The following is a 20,761-nucleotide window of genomic DNA, read 5'->3' as shown; positions in this document are numbered from 1 at the left end:
GCGCCCCATGTACAGAGGCTACAGCCCTCATAGCAGTCCCAAGTCCTCATGGTCACAGATTTGAGTCATGAAGGTGTTTGGTGCGTGTCATTTATAAAACATACAACCATTTGCACATTTAGCAATTTCTGTTAGTCGTCTTCTCCTGAAAGGGGCAGCTGTGGATCAGTGGTAGAGTCTGTTATCTCTCAACCGGAGGATTAAGGGTTCAATCCAGAGCTCCTGCAGCCTTTTGTCCAATTTGTCCTTGGGCAAGACACTGAACCCCAAGTTGTTACCTCTTCTCTGTCGACGGCATTATAATGTGTATGAATGGGATTAGTTACTTCTGATAGTCACATCTACCATCACTTGTGTGAATGTGTAGGTGTGACATGTGGTGTAAAAGTGCTTTTAGTAGTCAGAAGACTAGAAGAGCACTGTACAAACTCGAGTCCATTCACCAATTACCATTCTTGTTTTGCACACTTTACACTTCCGAATGTGTGTATTATTTTGTTATCTGTCTTACTCGGATGGGACATTGTTTTGGGGAAAACTCAGTAAGGATACTTATTGTAATCTAACCTGCACATTATGCCAGTTTGATGACTTTTACAGCGGTGTTATTCAGTCTATTGAGGCCTCTTTAGTCCTGTTGTATTTATTACTTAGCATAAGTGCATAGTATGGCAATTCTCACTCTTGCACACTGATCATGAGAACACAATGCCATTTGGATGACAAAAATAAGTTGTATGTTTTAAAAGTTAAATGCATAGATTTAAATCAAAGGATGCCCATTCAGATAAATCCCCACACTTACAATCTGCCTTAAATAAAAAAAAGCATATACAGTATTGTATCAAAGCCTAAAGCCTAAGTGTTTTAAAGCTCCCATTTTCTCCAATTAAATATTTATCTCAGCGCACACATTAGGTCTGTTGTCATATGCTTATTAAGTCATCCAAAACGGTGCCAATCAGCAGCTACACATCCTTACACACATTATTGCTCGAGTTTTATATATTACTGTAATCGTCTTCATTTTTCCTTCTTTATATTTGAGTGGTTGGATAAATGAAGGATGGTCGATTTTGAGAAAACATTTAGCAGCACTATCAAATGAAAATTGATTAAGCCAAAGAAACTGTTCAATGAGTTTGAAACTGGGCCAGTTTTTTTTTTTTTTTTTGTCATTGTCAGCACTCTCTTCAGTTCACTCCCCCTTTCTTTCTATTTTTTTCAAGCTCAGTATGTTCCCAAGCAAACAGATGGAAGCCCTCGGTGTTTGAATTTCATCTGTGAAAATGGTTTATTTAAATATTATTCTGATATCGTCATTATAATACAAACTGTTGCAATGTTCCAGTACAGAAGCCTCACACAATACCAAAAGAAAAAAAAAAAGAGAGAACTAGAATTCATCAGAATTTTTGACAGCTTAACAAACAGACAGGACCGCATTGAAATGAAATACATTAGAAGAAACAAATACATCTAGAGTGGATGGGTAGAGTGGCATATAAAACAGAACGGAGAAATGCGTGTGATGTTTCTGAAATGGCATCCCTGGATGAAGGAACTGCTGCTCTCAAGCCGTCACTGTGAACTCTTCTCTTCTTTGGTAACAGAGTCTTTGCTGCTTGTAAGCAACCCAGCCTCTGTCACAACCCAAACTCATGACTCATTTTGTATTTACTCAGTGTCATCACTCTGATCACAAATCAATCACCACTCCTATCTCCCCGTCTTTTGTTATGCAACTTGTTGCAAGCATCCACAGTCCCCTAGATCAGGATGAAGCGCTATAAAGGAGATGTTTCTAATATATATATATAGATTTTTTTTTTTTTTTCGTCAAATACATTTTATCCAAGTTCATTTTGAAGAGATGAAAAACCCACTTTTGGACTTGTTAACACTTGAATATGAGTACATGACACCATTGTTACAAGTACAGAACATCATTGGCCTCTGCCTTTTTAAATGGATTTAAAAAAAACAAAAAAAACATGTTAACATGCTGATTATTTCATTTACAAGTTGTACAGATCTGTAACTTTTTACATGAGGGTTGGACAAAACCGTCCACTAGTACTGTGCACACTCTCCGACGCGCTGCTGCACATTCCCAACACAATCAACATCCAACATCCCATTCTCAATACCTTAAAATAAGCTGTACTTTATTCTGCAAACTAAACATTCTGAATCTTTATACATAACATTTTAAAACACAGCAATCGTTTTCCAGTCACTGCGGAGTTGCTTATATATTTATATATGATGGTGATGCTAGATTAACTGTCCAAACAACACCCTGAAGCTATTTTGGACTTGAGGGATTAGACAGGGTTGCACCCTTTATCACCTGCACATCTTGTACCCCCCTGCTGGAAGCTGCTGATGCTCCTTGTCTGATCCCGAAGCCTCACACACTCTGCCTTTTGAACCCTTTGCACTGCATCAACACGTCCCCCCCCCCTCCCCCACCCCCCCAGAGTTCTTTGGGAATGCAGTAGGACTGTACAGAAGGGATTGTTGCTTTGACTGCAAAGCGGAATAAAAGCTCAACGGGTGGTGAGTATTTAGCCTTTTAGAAAACACACAGCTCATTAATCGCTGGAGGAATTCATCTGTATGTTATGTATGCATGTTAGATTATACCGTACAACACATGAGGTCACATAATCATGCTTTATGTTAGCTTAGAGTCAATTCTGGGCATCAACTGTGTAAAAAAAAAAAAATGAATGTGCTTAGGGGTCGATGTCTGCCAAAATAAAATATTGATCTTATTGCGGGGCGACCGCTGCACTCCAGCAGCATGATCCTCATGGCGGGCAACATTCACTTACAGCTCTTGAGACATAAATAAACTACTCTATTATTCATAAATGTTTCAGTTTGAGTTGGAACCACTGCCTTCCTGATGGATGGTGCACAATTTCCTTTTTTCGGCTCAAAAGTTAACAACAACAAAAAAATCCTGTTTATTTTGAAGCTTATACTGCATCGCTGTAGTAATCGGAAGCTTACCAAGCGCTATGAAACCGAAAGAACACCTCCGTCTGTGTTTGTGTCAGATTGTCAAAGCCTTCTGCTCATAAATGCTTTGCGTCATTAAAAAAAACTCGGATATATCATCTGAAAATAAAGCTTAAAAAAATATAATTGGGAGAATTTCAACGACAACTAACTTCTTCTGAACATGTGGAGGTCATACAATGATAAATCAATCAACGTGTGTTGCACTGCATCTTATGACGCTGTCCAGCAGAACAAACATCTGGAAATGGAAATGTGTGAGTGTGTGTGTTGGCATGAACATAAAACAAACTATCACTATAAATATATGTATTGTAGATCTGAAGTGGAGGAATACTCAGTCACCGTGGAGTCACCGGAGAGTCATCGTGAAGCAGCTGTAGCTGTACAGCAACTCGAGCATGCTGTTTAAAAAAAAAAAAAATGGTGCAAAGCGGATTTAAATTCATCATCCAACGGTCAAATGTTAAGATTTTAAATGACTCATAAATTGTGACATCCTTTTTATTCCTACTGAGGATGCAATACAAATTAAAAAAAATGACAAGGAACAAGAATTATTTTCTTCACACCAAAGCTAGCACATCAAAATAAAGCGGAATTCAACATACTGTTACATCAAACTCCAATTAGTGCTGATCCATGAAGCTCACTTTACATATTTCCCCGCACATTAAGGACTTCAGAGCAAGAAGCATGCACACCTGTATCACCAATAAGATGTTCAATTATGCACGTAAGCACATTTGGATGGCCAAGACAGCTGAAGGAAAATGACAAATTTAACCACTTTTAACCTGATGGTTGATTGTTAACAGTCTGAATTAGCATGTACTTGAATATATTTTGTTTCTCTGAGAGGGCCAGAGTGCCTTTTCACACTGACGTTCCATGGCCAACATGGTGAGCGATGTATACAGCACATATAGTAATTCTCAGTGTCTCAAATAAAACATATATATCTAGAATCATATATTTTACACAAATGTAGATTCTCCTTTTTTTTTTGTTCACATTTGAGCAATGAACCATGGACAGGAACAGTGGAAACCATTAGAAAGTCATTCCTCCACGAGAGTTTTCCAACTAGAGTCTGTTTTCACAGCGGAGCCTTGCACCTCGGATGGTGTTCGAGTCGACGTCTGTACAAAAGGTAATCCGACTGGTTTTTAAAGGTGACTGGTGTTTACAGTGGCTAATAACAATGTGCTGGGTGCAAGAGCAGTGGACGCTGGGAAATGAGGGCCAACTGTGCTGTCCGCATGGTGGGAAGGGGCGAAAAGACAAACAACCAAAAAAAAAAAAAAAAAAAAAAAACAGGCAATTTTTTTGTTCGCTTTGAGAGCAAAAAGAGAGGGAGAGAGAGAGGGAGAGAGAGAGAGAGCGAGATCTGGCCACAAACCATGTCAGTTCTCCAAATTATAACAAGGCACCCCTCACCAAACCACATGCCAGAAGGAGGACCGCCAGTCCATAGCTGGATGATATTCTTGTACCTGAGAAGAGAAGAAAAGAGGAGTTAAAAATATGATTAAAAAAACATTTTACTTCTGATGTACAAAATAATTTCAGCTTAGTAGAAATGTAAATAAATGCATCTCTGTGGAAGGGAATAGAAATATGTATTTGAATGACATCTGACAACATATCAGTGTACATTATCTTTCCCATACAACAGCTATGACAACCCGATGAGATCCTATGATAAGAAAATGGCTGACCAAGTCTAACTTTTTGAAATGATGTCTCGTTGGAACGATTTTTATGCTTTGTGGGAAATCAGAGAGAGAGAGAGAGAGGGAGAGAGAGAGAGAGAGAGATAAAACACAGTCGTAGACAGACGACTGTGTTTTATGGAATACATGATTCATCTAGAGAAAGCCAGCAGAATGGAAATGATAAACTGTTACAAAAGTCATGAAAAGGATAAAATAATAAAGCTTTAAAATATTCAAGAGGACATTAATCCTAATCTTTTGGAGGTAGTTAGTACTACTCTAAATATCACATGTGTGTGTCGGAATGAATTATGTTGTAGTTGTTTTTTTCTATCAAATAGACATTCTTGCTCTCTGTTTTCCATCAATAATTGCTCAATGCATTTTCCCAAAACTTCTAAGATCTAAGTATAAATCATATTATTCAGATACCATAAAACTTCTAATAAAAGCCCATCCCAATTTAAGGCCTAGTCCCTGACTAGCCTTAGTGTTAAAATAATAATTTATCGACTTTTGTCCAAGACATTTGGAAAAATGCTAGAATGAGTACCAGCCATGCTTTTTTAAAAAGCAAGATGAAACTAGAGATTAGTAATTAATTTTGTTCAATGTATAGCCTACATTTTTAACACAATTAAATATTATGTTTGGTTTCAATCTACAACTTAATAGTCCACCCAATCTTTGCTGTGCACAAGTTTTGTTTGAAAATATTTAAAAGCCGGTCTCGTATTGACGCCTGTCCTGAATAAAGGCAGGGTCATTTTAAAGACCAACATAAATAAAAACCCGGGCTATTAATTGAAGTTTTACGGTATACATTAACAACATACAGGACTCAATCCATGCTGTCCCCCTGCAATTACACAAACAGAGTGTCTCAATATGGAACCTCTTTTCAACTATTTCATCCTTCCAGTGGTCATTTTGTTAGAAGAAATTGTGCAATAAATGTTCCTTGACGGCATTTCTCCATGATGGAGACGAGATGATGATTAAAAACTACGAGGACCTGTATGTTTATTTTAAGCTAAAGAGACAAGACTAAAACGTCAAAGGTGGTCTGTCGGACACAAAACATCCATGCTGTGTTCCCCCCACTGTGCGTTTAATCTCTCTGTCCAAACACAAGCAGGAGAGAGGAGAGGTGTGTGTGCACTGCCAGGAGGAGAGAAGGAAGCGAGTTAGTGAGGCAGAGTGAGACAGTCAGAGCGCGAGCCGCCGCGATTACGAGCATTGACGAGCTAACTATGACGAGCGAACTACGACTGTGACTCTAGTCTGTGTGGTATCATAATATCAGTCACTTTCAAACGCCACTGCGTTCCTTTTGTTACAATGCCAGGAAAAGCTGTTTGATGGGCTGAATCTGGAGCTCTCTGTTTTGCTTCCAGATCAATGTGTGTTTATGTTGTCCACAATGCGGCATTTAACTCTGTGGCAAACATTATGAAAGCAATCGAAATGCACCATTCCCATGCATCTATGTATCTCAAAAGCTTGTTTTCTTTATTTAATACGACTTAGTTGTGGAATATACCGTTTACCTCTGCCAGACTAATGAAAACAGGTCAGATGAGTCACTGACATGTAATAAACGCATCACAGACATGTTCTGAACAGGAATCACAATGTAAAGAAGGCCTTGCCTCTTTGGACAAACATGTTTGTGCATGTGCTGCAGCATTCATACAAACAAACTGTCAAGGTGGCCTGTTGTTGCTATTTGGTTTAAAAATACATACATGGATGTGACACGTTCTTACATGAATGCCACACTCTTTTCCCAACAACTGCAGGAAACCACAAGTGTTACTCTCTAAGTAAACAGTCTCTAAAGTGTTTTGAAAAGGATTTACATGGGCGGCCAACGTTACCATGGCCCTGACAAACTGCTATCTGCAAGCGGCTCCGACTGTTTACCGAGCTTTTGACGTGACTAACGACTGCAAACCAGAACACTGCCTCTTCAGCCTTGTGCCGTTTGATTCTCCTGTGTCTCGGGGACATCCAACCTGAACCGATGTGATGAGAGGTAACGGATGGCAAGTATTCCATCCTATGCAGCAGAACTCTGTACACCAAAGGAAAAAAAGAAAAATTCTCTCCCTCAGCAGACAGAAATATTAAAGCTTTAAAAGAAGGGAGAAGTGTGAAAGAAGGAGAAGTACCAGCTGTAATCCTATGAACCAAGCCATGGCAGGCACTTGGGAAATAGAAAATGAAATATTCACTAAATCATATTGACATTGACTAGATTCCGGTGTCAGACTGGATGATTCTCTTAAGAAGGAAATCGTCCAAAGGGACACTGAGTTCCTCGCAGCCAAGCTCTGGATTTTCTCTGGCTGTTGGGGATAGGGGAATGAGGGAGGAATCGTGGGGGGTTGGGGATTGAGATGGAGGGCTTTGACCCTTTATTCCTCCCTACCACATCTCATTTGGCTCGAGGTGATCTAGAGAACAGGAGTGCCACAGAGGAGCAGCAATCACTCTGGGCCAAAACACCCTTCACACTGAGAATAATTAATCAGCCTCCAGCATGGAGTCAAAGCAAGACACCGATGCAGACAGGCAGAATATAGGAATGCACATGAAAACATGCTCTAATTCTCTCATAACAAGCTTGTCAAGCAACAGTAAAAGAACAGATGAAGGGGAACAACGCCATTAAAAGAATTAAACCACCTAATTGTGTCAGGATCAATATGTCCTTGTTCCATTTCTTCTTGAATTCTAAACACCAAGCAAGTTTATCTGTCTGAACAGTGCCAGACCAGTAGACCAAGTACCAAGACATCAAGTTGTTCCTCATCAGACATATGCCTCTCTATACCTACAGATGATATAAAAAAGTCTACACACCCATGTTAAAATGTTAGTTTTTGTGATGTAAAATAATGAGACTAAGGAAGATCATTTCAAAACATTTTACACCTTTAGTGTGACCTATAACCTGTGCAATTCCATTCCCAAAAAAACCTTTTAGTGAAAAATAAATCAATGAAAAATAAATGATTGTGGTTGCATAAGTGTGAAGCCCCTTGTACTATTGGGGATGTGGCTGCATTCAGAATTCGCCATTTACATTCAAATTTGTTTTAAAAAATAGTCAGTACACTCCTACCATCAATTAGATAAATTGATTAACTGCAAGTTAGATTAAGCTGTTCTGGTAGGACTTTCCTGACATTCACTGAGCTGCATCTTTCAGCGAGTATTTGAACCCGACAGCCAACATGATGGTGCCTAACTGGCTCTGTTGTCCAGTAGATCGAGGTCATCCTTATTTATGCCTTTGACCTGATGACATACAAGTTAAGTACTTGTCACAAGTAAGCATTGAGTATTGTTTTAGAATATCAATATCCATAAAGAAATATCCGATTCTGGGCACAACCAAAGCTTGATAAAGAATAGCTCCATAGCTCCAGATTTCCAACACAGTTACTGGGGGGGGGGGATGTATTTGCGGGGCAGAGTGTGAGACCTGCCATCCTCGTAGTTTAATATTGTCGGCAACTCAGATGGGGCCAGAATAAGAAGTTCTTTTTTAAGAGTTTGCACAGGAAACTAGGGGGGTAAACAGAAGTTGGAATGATGGCCTGACAAGGCTGTGGGAGGAACGAGACAGTGATTGGTTAGATTGGGAGTACTTAGGAGGGCACTCTCCCCGAGTCCCAAGAAGAAGGCTGGGGTGTTATTTTTTTAGTTTGGAGAGGGACGGCAGAGAGTAGTTGGTCTAAAAAAAATACTTTCTCAATGAAGCAGTGTAATCTGTGAATCAGGTATAGGCAATCGACATATCGAGAAATATTCGAAGTTGCCTACAATTTCATTATGTTGTGTACACACCTAATCCAAAGGAGTCTGAGAGTTACTTAGGGGTCTACCTAAATCTTTGTAGGAAGATTATGAAATTCCAAATCTGAGAAATAATTGGAAACATGACCCGGAAGACAAGGCAAACGTATTGAGTTGAATATATTTGAAAAAGTCTTAATCCCTGGACACATAGGCTTCCAAGTGGGATCTAGTATGTCTCAGAACACTGCATGGTTAGAACACCTTGCTTATAAATGTAATAGGACCATATAGGTATGGAAATTGTGGCTACATCTCAAGCCTTTTTCCACAGACAACAGCTACGTCCCTATTAGGGGAACAGGAGTCCAGAGTTTATGAGTGGAACAATGAATACTGCTACATTCCCATTCACTGCTGACTCACTGCATCAGGATTTTACCTCAAAATCATTGCTTCTGGAATGGTGGTTAACGGGCGACTTTAAACTTCGCTAAATGAGTCACTCTGGCTAGTCATGCAATGACGCCATCTGACCTGGTGAAGGAAAAAAATGATGGTTGGAAAAAGCAAGAGTAACTATGACAACCTTGATCGTTATTTTTGCCAATACTGCAGAACTGGGCTAAATATTAAATCTTTGTTGAACTTTACCACCTTGAGCTGGTACTTTATGACTTTTTTTATACAGTGCATACATACCACATGTTTTGCTGTCATGGTCAGGTAAAAAAACTTAACTCTTAGAGAAATGCGTTTGCTGTATTACTTTCACTGTGAATAATGGCTGTGTGTTATCCATGCTAATTCACTAACTATTTGAGCCACTGTGTTTGTACATTGCATTACAGAAGCTTTCCTCTGAACTGGAGGTGTAAATATTGTACTACACTGTTTGAGAAAGAGTGGATTTCCTAAAATCATTTGTTTGACAAACTGCAGATGAACAAATATTTTCTCTTTGTCTGTTGTTTAATTTTCCTACTATGTCAAATGTCTCCCTAGTTTGTTGAACATGATGTTGTTACTGATATGGTTTTGTGCGCATATTCATTTTGTGAATTCTAATTGCCAGAATACCCAGGAAATGACCCGAATAATCCAATAATTAATGCTACTAACAAGAATTGTGTGTATCCAAAGATTGACGTGTAATTTAGTTAATTTTCACCAAACCCCATGAATACTGTGCTGCAGCCAGAAATAGCTACTAGAACATCAAACACCAAAAGCTACAAGACACACCCATCAAATCCACTCAATCATCCTGTTTGTTAAAGTTTAAAGACTAATGACCATCTGCTTTGGCAAACTAAACACATGTTGAGCTATTCCTGTATGCTTGTTGTTTCTCTAGAGTCTGTGTTCCTGAGCTTCTCTCAGCTCATGCCTGTGCCTGTGCTAAATCTAGTCACACAATGGTCCGGTCGATATTCCAGTTTAACCTGACAGCCTGCATGTAACTTAATCTCCATTTTATCAATCAAAATGCTGCCAAACTGCACCGCGCTACGGGATGCCATTCTTCCACTGTCCTGTGTGTACTTTCGAGTCAAAGTGCAGCATTAGGCTGGATGTGCAGTAGCCACTGACCATAGCGACAGCCCCAACTAGTGGCAGGTGCCACTATGGTACACAACATTTGACAGGTTTTGGTGCGCTTGACAAAGTGCAGTGTGAAAGTCAACCGAACTTCAAATATGAAAGCGACCTACATCTCTTCTACATGAGCTGTGCGACACTTCAGCTGTAGTAAATCTATGTTACTAATGTATTCTCACTTTTAGAACAGAAGCATACCTGTGCTTTTAACTTTGAATTTTCCTTATGTATCTTCCTGGCATATACTTCTATCTCTCCCACGCACCCCTGGAGAGGCTCCTCACAGAAATGTCTAACTATATAAAAATAACACAGGAGTCATTTGAAGTTTTACCATATAATCCTTTTAAGTCAAACAATATAATTTGATTGTATGATACTTATAAAACATACTTTTCCCCTTGCTTCATAATGGCCATGAATCTGGTGTCAGGTTCTTTTAATTCTAACCATGACAGTAAAAATGAAGCAACATAGCAACACTATGTCTTAAGCTTTTATTCTCGTTTATAAATCAAAGACAGTCTTTTTAGTGTGAACAGGTTTTCAATTGGAAAGTCCTTGCCAGCGAGCATACAAAAGGTAAAAGTACTGTCTTTGTTGCCGTGCTATTTTTAGAAGACAACAAAGGAGGATCATTTGTGGATTGTTGTTTTTGTACACTTTCATGCAATTTTATTTCTGAGCAAAGGAAAATATTTCTGTGAATACAGCTCAGTACAGATTAAACACATTTAATATGGGCAAAGTTGTATGATTTCAGGAATCTATCACTTGCTTAAAGCACTTTTAACCTTTTCCTGTCATAGTTTATCTGATGAGGTCACAATTTCTTTGCAAGTCATGTCGTCATTTGGATTCAATCACTGCAATCAGGAGAAGCTCAAAGAAATGTTTCCATCGCAGACATAAATCAGAGACTTTTTAAGCCACATCTCAGGGTTAATAAAATGTATTTTCCTGGCTCTTCTTCCCGTCGGAGGGACTACAGACGCACTGATATTTGGGCATAATGAGCAGGAGTATCCGTCTGAGCTTAGCATAGACCTTTTCAGGCTTTCTCCGTGCATGCTGGGATACAACAGACCCACACAGAATACTCTTCATTTTGTCCTACTTAACCTAACACAACACTCTTACATTTTGCCAAAATGTGTTTGGCTCGCTGAAATGGTGATGTGGAATATCAATTCCAGGCCAGCGAGGCAGGGAGGTGAATCACCGAAGCACCTCTACAGGGAGCTCAAACTGGCTTAGTGCCAGCTCCATCTATTCCTACTGATTCCTGGCCGGCTGACTGGCTAGCTGACTGTCTCTTTGACTCGCAATGCTTACTTGCCTGGTGGCTGCAAGTTGCCGTCTGATTTGCTTGTAGACTGATACACCCTCTAACTGACAGTGTGGCTGCCTCAGCCATGACTGCGTTTCTGGCTGAGCGGCTGGTTAAATACAACTGGATGTCATTACCTTGCAGCTTGACTGTTCATCTGTGACTGAGGGTAAATGTGATAACACAGCCTAATGTGTAACGCTAAAGCTCCGAGATTAAACCCCCCCCCCCATATTTGAAGGTCATACCAGCCATTTTGTGTCTTTCAGATGACATTGCTGTAACCATTTTCCACTTTGCATAGCCATAACTGAAATGGGGAACATGCAACTGTAAAGGGCTTAATGCGGGGGTCTATTAAGGAATGGTTTAACCTTGATGAAACTTCTTGTGTACCTGCCTCTAAATGAAGTTATGTACATTTACACAAGTGCATATCTTACATTTCAAGGGGAATTGTGTTTTTTTTACACCACTTTATTTGTTTGACAGTTTTATTATGTGTTACTTCACAAAACACGATTTCAGCAATCAAATCAAGAGCTATGATATCACGATTATATGAATATTAGGGCTGTCAAACTATTGGTGAACAGTTGAATTGTTTCTGTTTTCTCTCCTACAGACAGATCATTTAATTTGTTAATTGTTGACATTCATTGACAAACTTTGGTTTTCACAGCAATTATGCATGCAACGCTTAGCAACGCTTAGCAACGCAATGAGAGTGTCGTCAGATGGGGCCCCCTTAGGGAGGTTTCCTACTGTCATTGCAGAACATGCACATTTTGGGCTGCTGCTGTAGTTTAAAGTTTGTGAGCACGTATTGACATGCAGAGCCTCTGCAGAGGAGTTTTTTTTATGCCTTTATGTATTTATTTAGTAGTATCTTAAGCTAAGTTTGCTTTACTTCCTGTTTAGATACAGACCTGCTTTTATTGGTATATAAGAACATAATAAACCCCCCTGTATATCTAAAGCAGACATAAGTTCAGATTTTGTTGCTAACATAAATGCACCATTATTTAAATCTATTAAATCAAATTAATTCTAATAAGAAATCATACAGATTCAATTAAGACTATTCATAACAATGAACATGAATATGTGGCATCAATTTGAGCTCTGTGTCGATATATTGACATTTGTTGTCGTATGTTAAATATGTCATGAAAATTTAAATGGTACATCATTGTATCAAGATTACAACGATTACATAAAAGGGTAAAAGTATATTACCACATGGGCCTTTTTGTCCTGCAGAATGTAACAAGTCTTTCGTCATAAAAATTATGAATCCATAGTATTTAAGCACGGCCTCATTTTATGCACAGTTCCCTATCCTTTTCAAAGACCTTCACAGGAATTAGAAAAACAATGTTTCAGTGCAAAGTTTTCCATGCGAGATTCAGAGTACAGCTTTGAACACGGGCTGTAACCAATAAAAAACAAATGCAAAGACTCTTGGTTGGTCAATATCTATTTTGATTCCAGGTAATTGAACACGTATTGCTGATAGAAATGGTTGGTTCCACTCTCTCAGTTGTTTTTTTTAGTGCTGTTCTTGTTTAGTTACTTATGTTTGTTTGGACACAAACTGCCACTTTGCAGACTCATTGGGCATGGAAATAATTTGCCACATTTACTGTGACGCTTGTGGGAATCTCAGAAGTGGGCTTTCTCTCCACTGAGCACTCACAGACATTAACCAGATTTACATGCACCCAGAGGACAACAGTGCGAATAAGTGAGGATCCACAGAGGCATCCGCATGAACCTGAAACGACACACTCACATTGCATGCGACTGCTTTAGCAATATGAATGCAACCATGAACAGCAGTCGTGCTGTTCTTAACCACCTACTGGAGTGATGACTCATTGGTGTTCTTTCCTTAGACATATGCAGTCGAGGCAGTTTAAAAAAAAATATGGTGGTTCTTAAAAACAAGGTCAGTGATTTTTCGTTTGGATGAATGCTTATGCAATCAAGCTGAGTCCATATTTGTTTTTCTTCCATGCAGGAACAGGCTGGCCTCAGGGTGGTGGGGGTGGGGTTAGGGCTGGGTGGGGTAGGGGGGGGGGAGAGACAAGTCTGGCTTACGGGAATTTATTATTTTTTTTTTCACATTCAGCTCCGTTCACCTCTGAGCTTTGAGAGAACAACACTGCCAGGAACGATGCAGGCCAATCTGTGATCTAACAACAGCTGACACACTGGTGGGGAGTAGCTGTGAACAAACCACTCTGCTGCGGCGACTGCTGCTGCTGCTGCCGCTGCAGCCGCTCCACCAGTCACAGTCACATTCCCCCCCCCCCCCTTATGGAAAGTGCCTCGTTGTTTACAGATGCAGCAATGCGGAAAAGGAAAATATCTGCACTCTCCCAGGTTTAATTTCAACTCAGCCCATTTACCTATTGTTGCTCATCTGCCTCCAACCTGAGCCATACTAATAGAACTCGCTCGCCCTCAGCCGTAACACCTCTCTGCCGCTCAGAGAGGACGGCTAAGGCTGCCTGAGCAGCCACAGAGAGGCATTTATCAGTGTCAGACACACCGCGCTCAGGACTCACTGCAACACAGTTGTCAGCATAATTTGGCTGCTTCATAATCTCCAACTCTGCAGCCCCGGGGATTATTCAACTTTTTTCTTTTTTTTTTTTTTACCTCTATTCAGTGACAAGTAATATCTTTCTGTGTTTTGCTTCAGGGTGCAGAGGGCTATCTGTGCGCAGTGCAGGGCCAAGTTTGTGTTTGAACTGTCTGACCAGGTAGAACATGATTGGCATTCCTAGATGGAGACAAGCAGTGCCATTAAAAATATAGTTTGACAGTCAAAGAATTGAAAATGATGCCGAGGTAAATGAGAGAAAATTCACACTGAGCCACCGAAGGAGAGAAACGAGGCTGCTACAAACGGATTTACTGTAGCTAATTGAAAACATGCAGATATCAGACTTATGTCCACTGTAACCGTGAGCATGCTGACATGAATAAGATATGAAAATGTTCTGTGTAAAATACTGTCTGCATTAATTAATCTCCATGTACATGCAAAAAAACACATGAATACATCATGAACATGTGAATTAGTCATTATAAGTGACGAGGAAAGCATGGTGATCTAATGCTACAGATATTATCAGTCTTCAGTCTTAGTACGGGTATTTTGTCTCAGGTCATTCAAACTGATATAAAAGAAACACTTTTCACTGATCATTGGAGGCATCTCACGCACATGCTTTTAAATTACAGTCTGACTAATACATTTTTTATAAAATATTGGTAAAGCATTTGAATTAGCATCTACTTCAAACAACTTTAAGTTGAAATTTCCATTTTGATTGCTGCCTGTTACAATTTAAAGAGTCCATAACACACATTTTTAATGTTTTCCATTTTGTTTTAGTCACAAACACAAATTGGGTAATCGGCATTCTCACATAAGCCCACGTTTTGTTGATACAATAATATTGTACATGCTCGATTTTAGAGCCTAGACTGCAACAACTCAAATCTTACCAAGTCCATGTGTGGCTTATAATAAATGTAATGCGATATGATTGACTAGAAATAAGACATTCACCTAAAAAGTCCAGATAACTGGGGTTTTTCTGGCACAACTTCACCAACTACAGTACCAAGGATGTCATATGGTGTCATGCATGCCTTTGTTGGACACGCCCCTCCCATCCCTGTCAGTGCTAACCCAGCAGCCCACCTTTGCAATTTGCCTCATTGGCTGATAAATATGTCAACGTATATGATTGGTTATTTTTGTGTATTTTTTTACCATTTTGATTTTTTTCATCTTATTTTTTCAATTCCATGCCTACCCTTTTTAAACGGTGCTTGCAATGTGTTTCAAGCCAAAATGTGTCGGTCGTATCGAGTAAATAAAGTTGATCTTAATACTAGAAGTGTTGCTGGAGCTTTTTTGACATATTTAATTTGAGTAAAACCAAAAGGCTAAGCTTTTTGTAGAACTGTGTGATTTACTTTGGCCCACATACATAGATACAGGCCCTGACATTGATGTGAAATCATTAGAGTAAATTGTCAGATAAGTGACACTGATGGCCATACATTAATTTTAACTGTATTGTGCACACTTCACTCCTTATGATCACTTATCTAAAAGAAAATAATATTTTTAAACAAGTGAATTTCATTTTCTTTTCTGAAATAAATCTTCTGTGAGCACTGCCGTCTTTTAACAGGAATGAAAGGGTGTAATCATACTCTTCTCGAGTACTGCATGTTTTCTGTCAAAGGCTGGAGAGGTTTGCACTTGCCAAGCAGACTCAATAGTTGTTGCATGCATTACACACATGTTGGAAAGGATTTCAGCCGTACAGCGCTTCATGAAGGACAAAGGTAACATTGATCTTTGAAATCCAATGAATGTAATTACAGACATGTATTAGAATCCACTGATAGAGACATCATGCAGTCAGTCTCATGAATTACATTTGTTCAGGTGAAATAGAGACAATCACCTAAAGCCAGTGTGAGTCGCAGCTCTATGTTAATTAAGTATATGTCTAACTATTTCAAATACAAGGTTTTCTTTGTGACGAAATACGGTGCAATCCTGCAGAATACCTGTGACTGTTGCTTTCATGTTTTATTTTCATGTTCCCTCCATGGGTCATTATGAAAATGTGTATCTAAATTCAATTCTATTTAATTTGTATAGCACATGTCAAAGGCTGGAGAAGTTTGCACTTAAAATCAATGTGCTTTACAGAAACCTTCACCTGTTCCTACTAGAGCGCACACACAGGACCATCCACCAACCGTACATATGAACACACACACACACACACACATACACAAAGATAAACTAGCAGCCAAAGGCACAAGACGAAAGCAATGTTTAAGATTCCTCTAAAAATAACTTTCAAGTTTCTACAGACCTCAAGTCAGCAAGCAGTTTGTTCAAGAAAACGTCACCATGGTGACAAAACACACCTTCACCAGAATTAGTTTTGACTGTAGATATATACCGCAGACCGATTACCTGCTGATCTGAGGGATATGATCAGGCTGTAGTCATTGAGCAGGTCAGAAAGATATTGAGGTGTCGTACCATTTAATGCTTTCAAGACCAGAAGATATCTTTTCAATTATGTAGTGAACCAGAAGCCAATGAAGATTATTTTTTAAAATAGGTGTTATGTGTTCTATTTTCTTTGTCCCGGTTAGCACTCTGGCTGCAGCAGTTTGGATGAGTTGGAGTTTGTCGATGATTTTTTTTAGGAAGTCCAGCATAGAGGGCATTACAGTGATCTAGCCATAACTCAGTCTGTAGGGACTTGGGTTGACGAGTCCTGGTGTGGACCAAAATGAGGAAGCACTTCCAAAGTACTGCCAAGGTGCCCTTGAGCAAGGCACCGGACCCCCGACAGCTCTGGTGCACTCCCTGTGTAGTCATGTGTAGCAGCACCATGTCTCCATTAATGCATGTCCTGTTTGTGCATGTGTATATTTCGGGCAGAGTGTAAACCAGTATCTCCCTCAGGGATAAATAAAGTATGTAAAAATATATATCTGCTGGATATGAATGCATGGACCTAAAGGGGTTCCTATAAGGAAATATTCAAAAGCTAACCACAGAAAGAAAAGCTAATAACTCGAATGACTGTTGAATCCCAGCTAAATTAAAGTGGAATATAATGTATAAAATGTGCCACAGTTTGGGGGCTAGCTTGCTCATGCTGGGAGTCCCAGAGCTGAGGAGCCTGCAGCAAGAAGACTCTTGATAAAATGGGAAGTTTTAAGTTTCACCAGAGGAGACCTGCCTGAGGACCGCAGGAGCTACTAAAACATAGCTTGGAGTCTGACCATGTAGTGCTTTCAACAGTAATAGCAAAGCATTAAAAATCAATTTAAAGACACATCTCTTAGGATTAGTTAAGAGATTAGAAGCAACATTTGGGGAATGCTGGGGGCTTGGTGATTGACGCCAAGTTTTCACACGCAGGGAATTGTCATTGGTTTATTGTTGTACATCTTCTGGAAAGTCTTACATTTCTGGGGTGGATCAAAGATGTCAAAGACATCTGAAGAACACAACATTGAATCTACCCAGCCACTTAGATGTACGTTTTAGATTTTGATTCGCTGACATGATAAAACTGTAACGTTCAGCACTGCAGCTGCTTCCTGTAAAAGATTGCTTAGTTGTTCTAGCATCCCCACACCCGTCTTTAACACCAACAGGATAGCAAATATTCAAGCTAGAGTACAAGAAGGTAATGTATACATATAGGAGACAGGTAATACTCCTGTTAATTGGAAACAGGAGGGGGGTGAATTCCGCTTTACAGTACAGTAAGACGTCAAGTGTTTCCATGGAGATGAATTGAACTTTCTAACCCTGACACTCAATTTGAAGTGCTTTTTTAACCCCCTAAATGATTCTTCACAGTATTAATGTCTGAACTCTAGAAGTAGATGGCTGCGTAGCACTACAGCTAAAACAGATGTGAAGCTAAATTGATCCTTTACATGACTTGTCAAACAGGATTATGTTCCCATTCATCCCTAAACTAAAACTTCTCACACCATTGGAGGAAAACCTGTCTAACTTTCAAACCAGATGGTGCCATATTGGTACTATTTTACACTCTGGCAGGGATACTTTCAAAAAACTGTTTTCACACATGCGCTGCTGGAAGTTTCTAGGAAATTGCGGATCAGGCTGCCCATGAAATACTCCTCTTATTGCCTCTTCACAAATGTCTCTCATGGCCTGATGTTTTCCCCGTCAGACAGGTTGGGTTTTTTTTTTATTTTTTTTAAAGGAGGCAAGATATGATGTGAAAATAGACGCAGAGGAAATGTAAGATGCCGTACAAAACGACAGAGTCCTTCAATGTAATGCCTTTATATCCATTCTACGTTTCATTGGCGGTATTGACAGTCTTAGATAATAGGTAGAAAAGGATATAGTCGCAAGCAGACAAGAGTACAAAGCAGCTTCATTACATGTAGATGATCGCACCGTTTCACATCGGCCATATGGTTTAAACACCATCACCCCTGCCCTCTGGCTCGTGGTGACTCTTTCCTGAATATTTGCTGCTGCGTTCCCATATCAGCTAAACCTGACTTCACACGGAAAATTGACATGCAGTTTTGGGGATTTCTGCACCCAGTCGGACTCTTCTGAAGTCCCCAGAAAGTCTGCTTATGGCCCCTTGCAGTCTTGATAAATAGTGCACTTTAAAAGCCCTCTAACACATGAGGGAGGTTGCAGCCCAGACATTATGCTTGAAGCAAAAACCACATGAGCAAAATGGAACACAAGTCTTTTTTTTAATGTTCCGCAGTGCCCTCATTATATAACCCTCCACCGGGGGGGCCTTACCTGAGCCAGGGTTGTGTTTATTTGTGTTGGAGGATGTGTGAGAGGTTGAAGTGGAGTCCACCCTCTGGTCTGAACTCATGCTGTCGTGGCCCAGAGAAGAGCTGGACTTCCTCGGCTTCTTGTCCGTCAGGTGCAGCGGGGAGCTTTTCTTGAGAGGTGGCTGTGGTCGTCTCGGCCTGGCCGTGGCGTTGACCTTCAGCCAGGCTTGGGCTTTGTATTCCACAATCTCCCCGTAGTTGGCGCGCGTCACCCTGCACTCATACAGTCCTTCATCATTCTTGCTGACTCTGGACATCTGGAGCTTGTGTGAGATGTCGTTGCCCTGGACCTTCACTGTCTGTTAGAGTAATTAAAAGAGACGATACAGGACAATATAATGGGCTTCATTACACATCATGTTCCCTCATTCTACTACCTGATACAATTATTTTGCAGGGACATCTGTATGCTCAAAATTTTAAAATGTGTTTTTTCTTGTCCAATATCTTTTTACCGATGTTGTTTCAGACAGCTTTTGTTGTCTGCAGGAGAAGAGTCTGTGTGGAGATGAATATCAAATAGGATCTAAACTAATGCAATCCTGTAGCCCACTGTCTATAGTCTGATTATACATTGCTTTTAATGGCTCTCTATAAACAGAGACCTGCATATAAGTGCACTAAAGCTCATCTCTAAGTTGTCTCTCCACCTGCAATCTTGCATCAAATAGTGGCTTACATGAGAGGGAATCTTATTATTCAAATAATAGAGGCTACATGAAAAGCTGGCATTAGCTCTCAGAAGCTGTGCATGCTCTCTAGTTGTCACCATATGGAGTGCCAGACTGCAAGCTTTGTATTGTGACTTTGAGTTAACCTTTTTTTCTCAGCTATATGTCCATTAATAATACTCTGCTCTTTTCTTAAGGTCTGTGGAAAGCCAAATCCACAACAACAACAACAACCTTCTAACTATGGTATTTATGATCTCATGTAAGTAATATCAACCGTCTAAAAGTATTTCAAATAACTATCTATCTGATCTCTCTCTCTCTCTCTCTCTCTCTCTCTCCTCTTCTCATGCTTATGTGTTCTGTTCCTGGTGACACACCCACCGATGTAGAGGACAGCTTGTCATTCCCTCTATTTTCAAACTACAATGGATTTGGAGAAACAGTGGTCCCTGCTATTGGTGAGCCATGGCATAGTTGTGCAAAAAAGCACTCCCACGTCTGCTGCACTCATTCCCCACAAGATTGGTTCACCCATCTTTCCCAGGAAGCTCGGGGCTGTGTTTGCACCCTGAGGGGTGCCCTGCCTCCCAGCATTTCAGCTTCCCTGTGTGAGCCCCCACTGAAAGCTAACAATTTGGCTAGAGTTGTGCTGCCCACGTCCACCAAGTCACAATTTAGGTTTCTATAGAAACAAGCAACAAACACCGTACAACGTTTATTTGTAGGGGTGATTGTGACGTAAGAGGGAGAGTAGTTGTTCAAAAGTGGCACAGACAGCTATGCCAGGGTACATTGAGCAGAGAATCAGACGGTTGCAATACACAATGAATGAGGGTGAATTGAATTTCTGTCAATCAAAACGTTTGCTGCCATGTCCACCACACAGTCCTGTGAAACGGTATAAACTAGCTAAATAAGCTTTTATTGAACAATGTTTTCAGATAGTTTTGGAATGTTTATTTCAACTCATTACATTCAATTTCCATATCATGTGTTTTTTTTCTATTTCAAGTCAAATATCCAGAGGCTTTAAATAAAATGTTGGTTCAATATAACCTGGGTTTTAAAGTATTGTACATTTTTTCGAATTGTCATTACATGGAAATAAAAAAATCACTTAAATCAAGGACTGCAGCTACATTGGAGAAAAGGTTCCAGACAGGACCAGAAACACGTGTTCCTATATT

At 39.9% G+C, this 20,761-nt stretch overlaps 1 protein-coding gene across 1 annotated transcript in view; it reads right to left on the bottom strand.

The window, feature by feature from the left end:
• Positions 1-1,979: 1,979 nt before the first annotated feature.
• The window catches only part of vstm2a (V-set and transmembrane domain containing 2A), a 78,399-nt gene continuing 59,617 nt past the window's right edge, over positions 1,980-20,761 (bottom strand). Inside the window, exons 4-5 of the mRNA XM_061064230.1 lie at positions 18,863-19,199; positions 1,980-4,526 (exon numbers count right to left, since the gene is read on the bottom strand). Coding sequence (XP_060920213.1) covers positions 4,450-4,526; positions 18,863-19,199 — 414 coding nt within the window. The 3' untranslated portion in view covers positions 1,980-4,449. The remainder of the gene's footprint in view (positions 4,527-18,862; positions 19,200-20,761) is intronic.

The sequence above is a fragment of the Labrus mixtus genome, chromosome 19 (genome assembly GCF_963584025.1).
Source record: "Labrus mixtus chromosome 19, fLabMix1.1, whole genome shotgun sequence".
NCBI lineage: Eukaryota > Metazoa > Chordata > Actinopteri > Labriformes > Labridae > Labrus > Labrus mixtus.
Note: the sequence above shows the minus strand (reverse complement) of the source record. Positions and strands in the feature narration are given on the sequence as shown.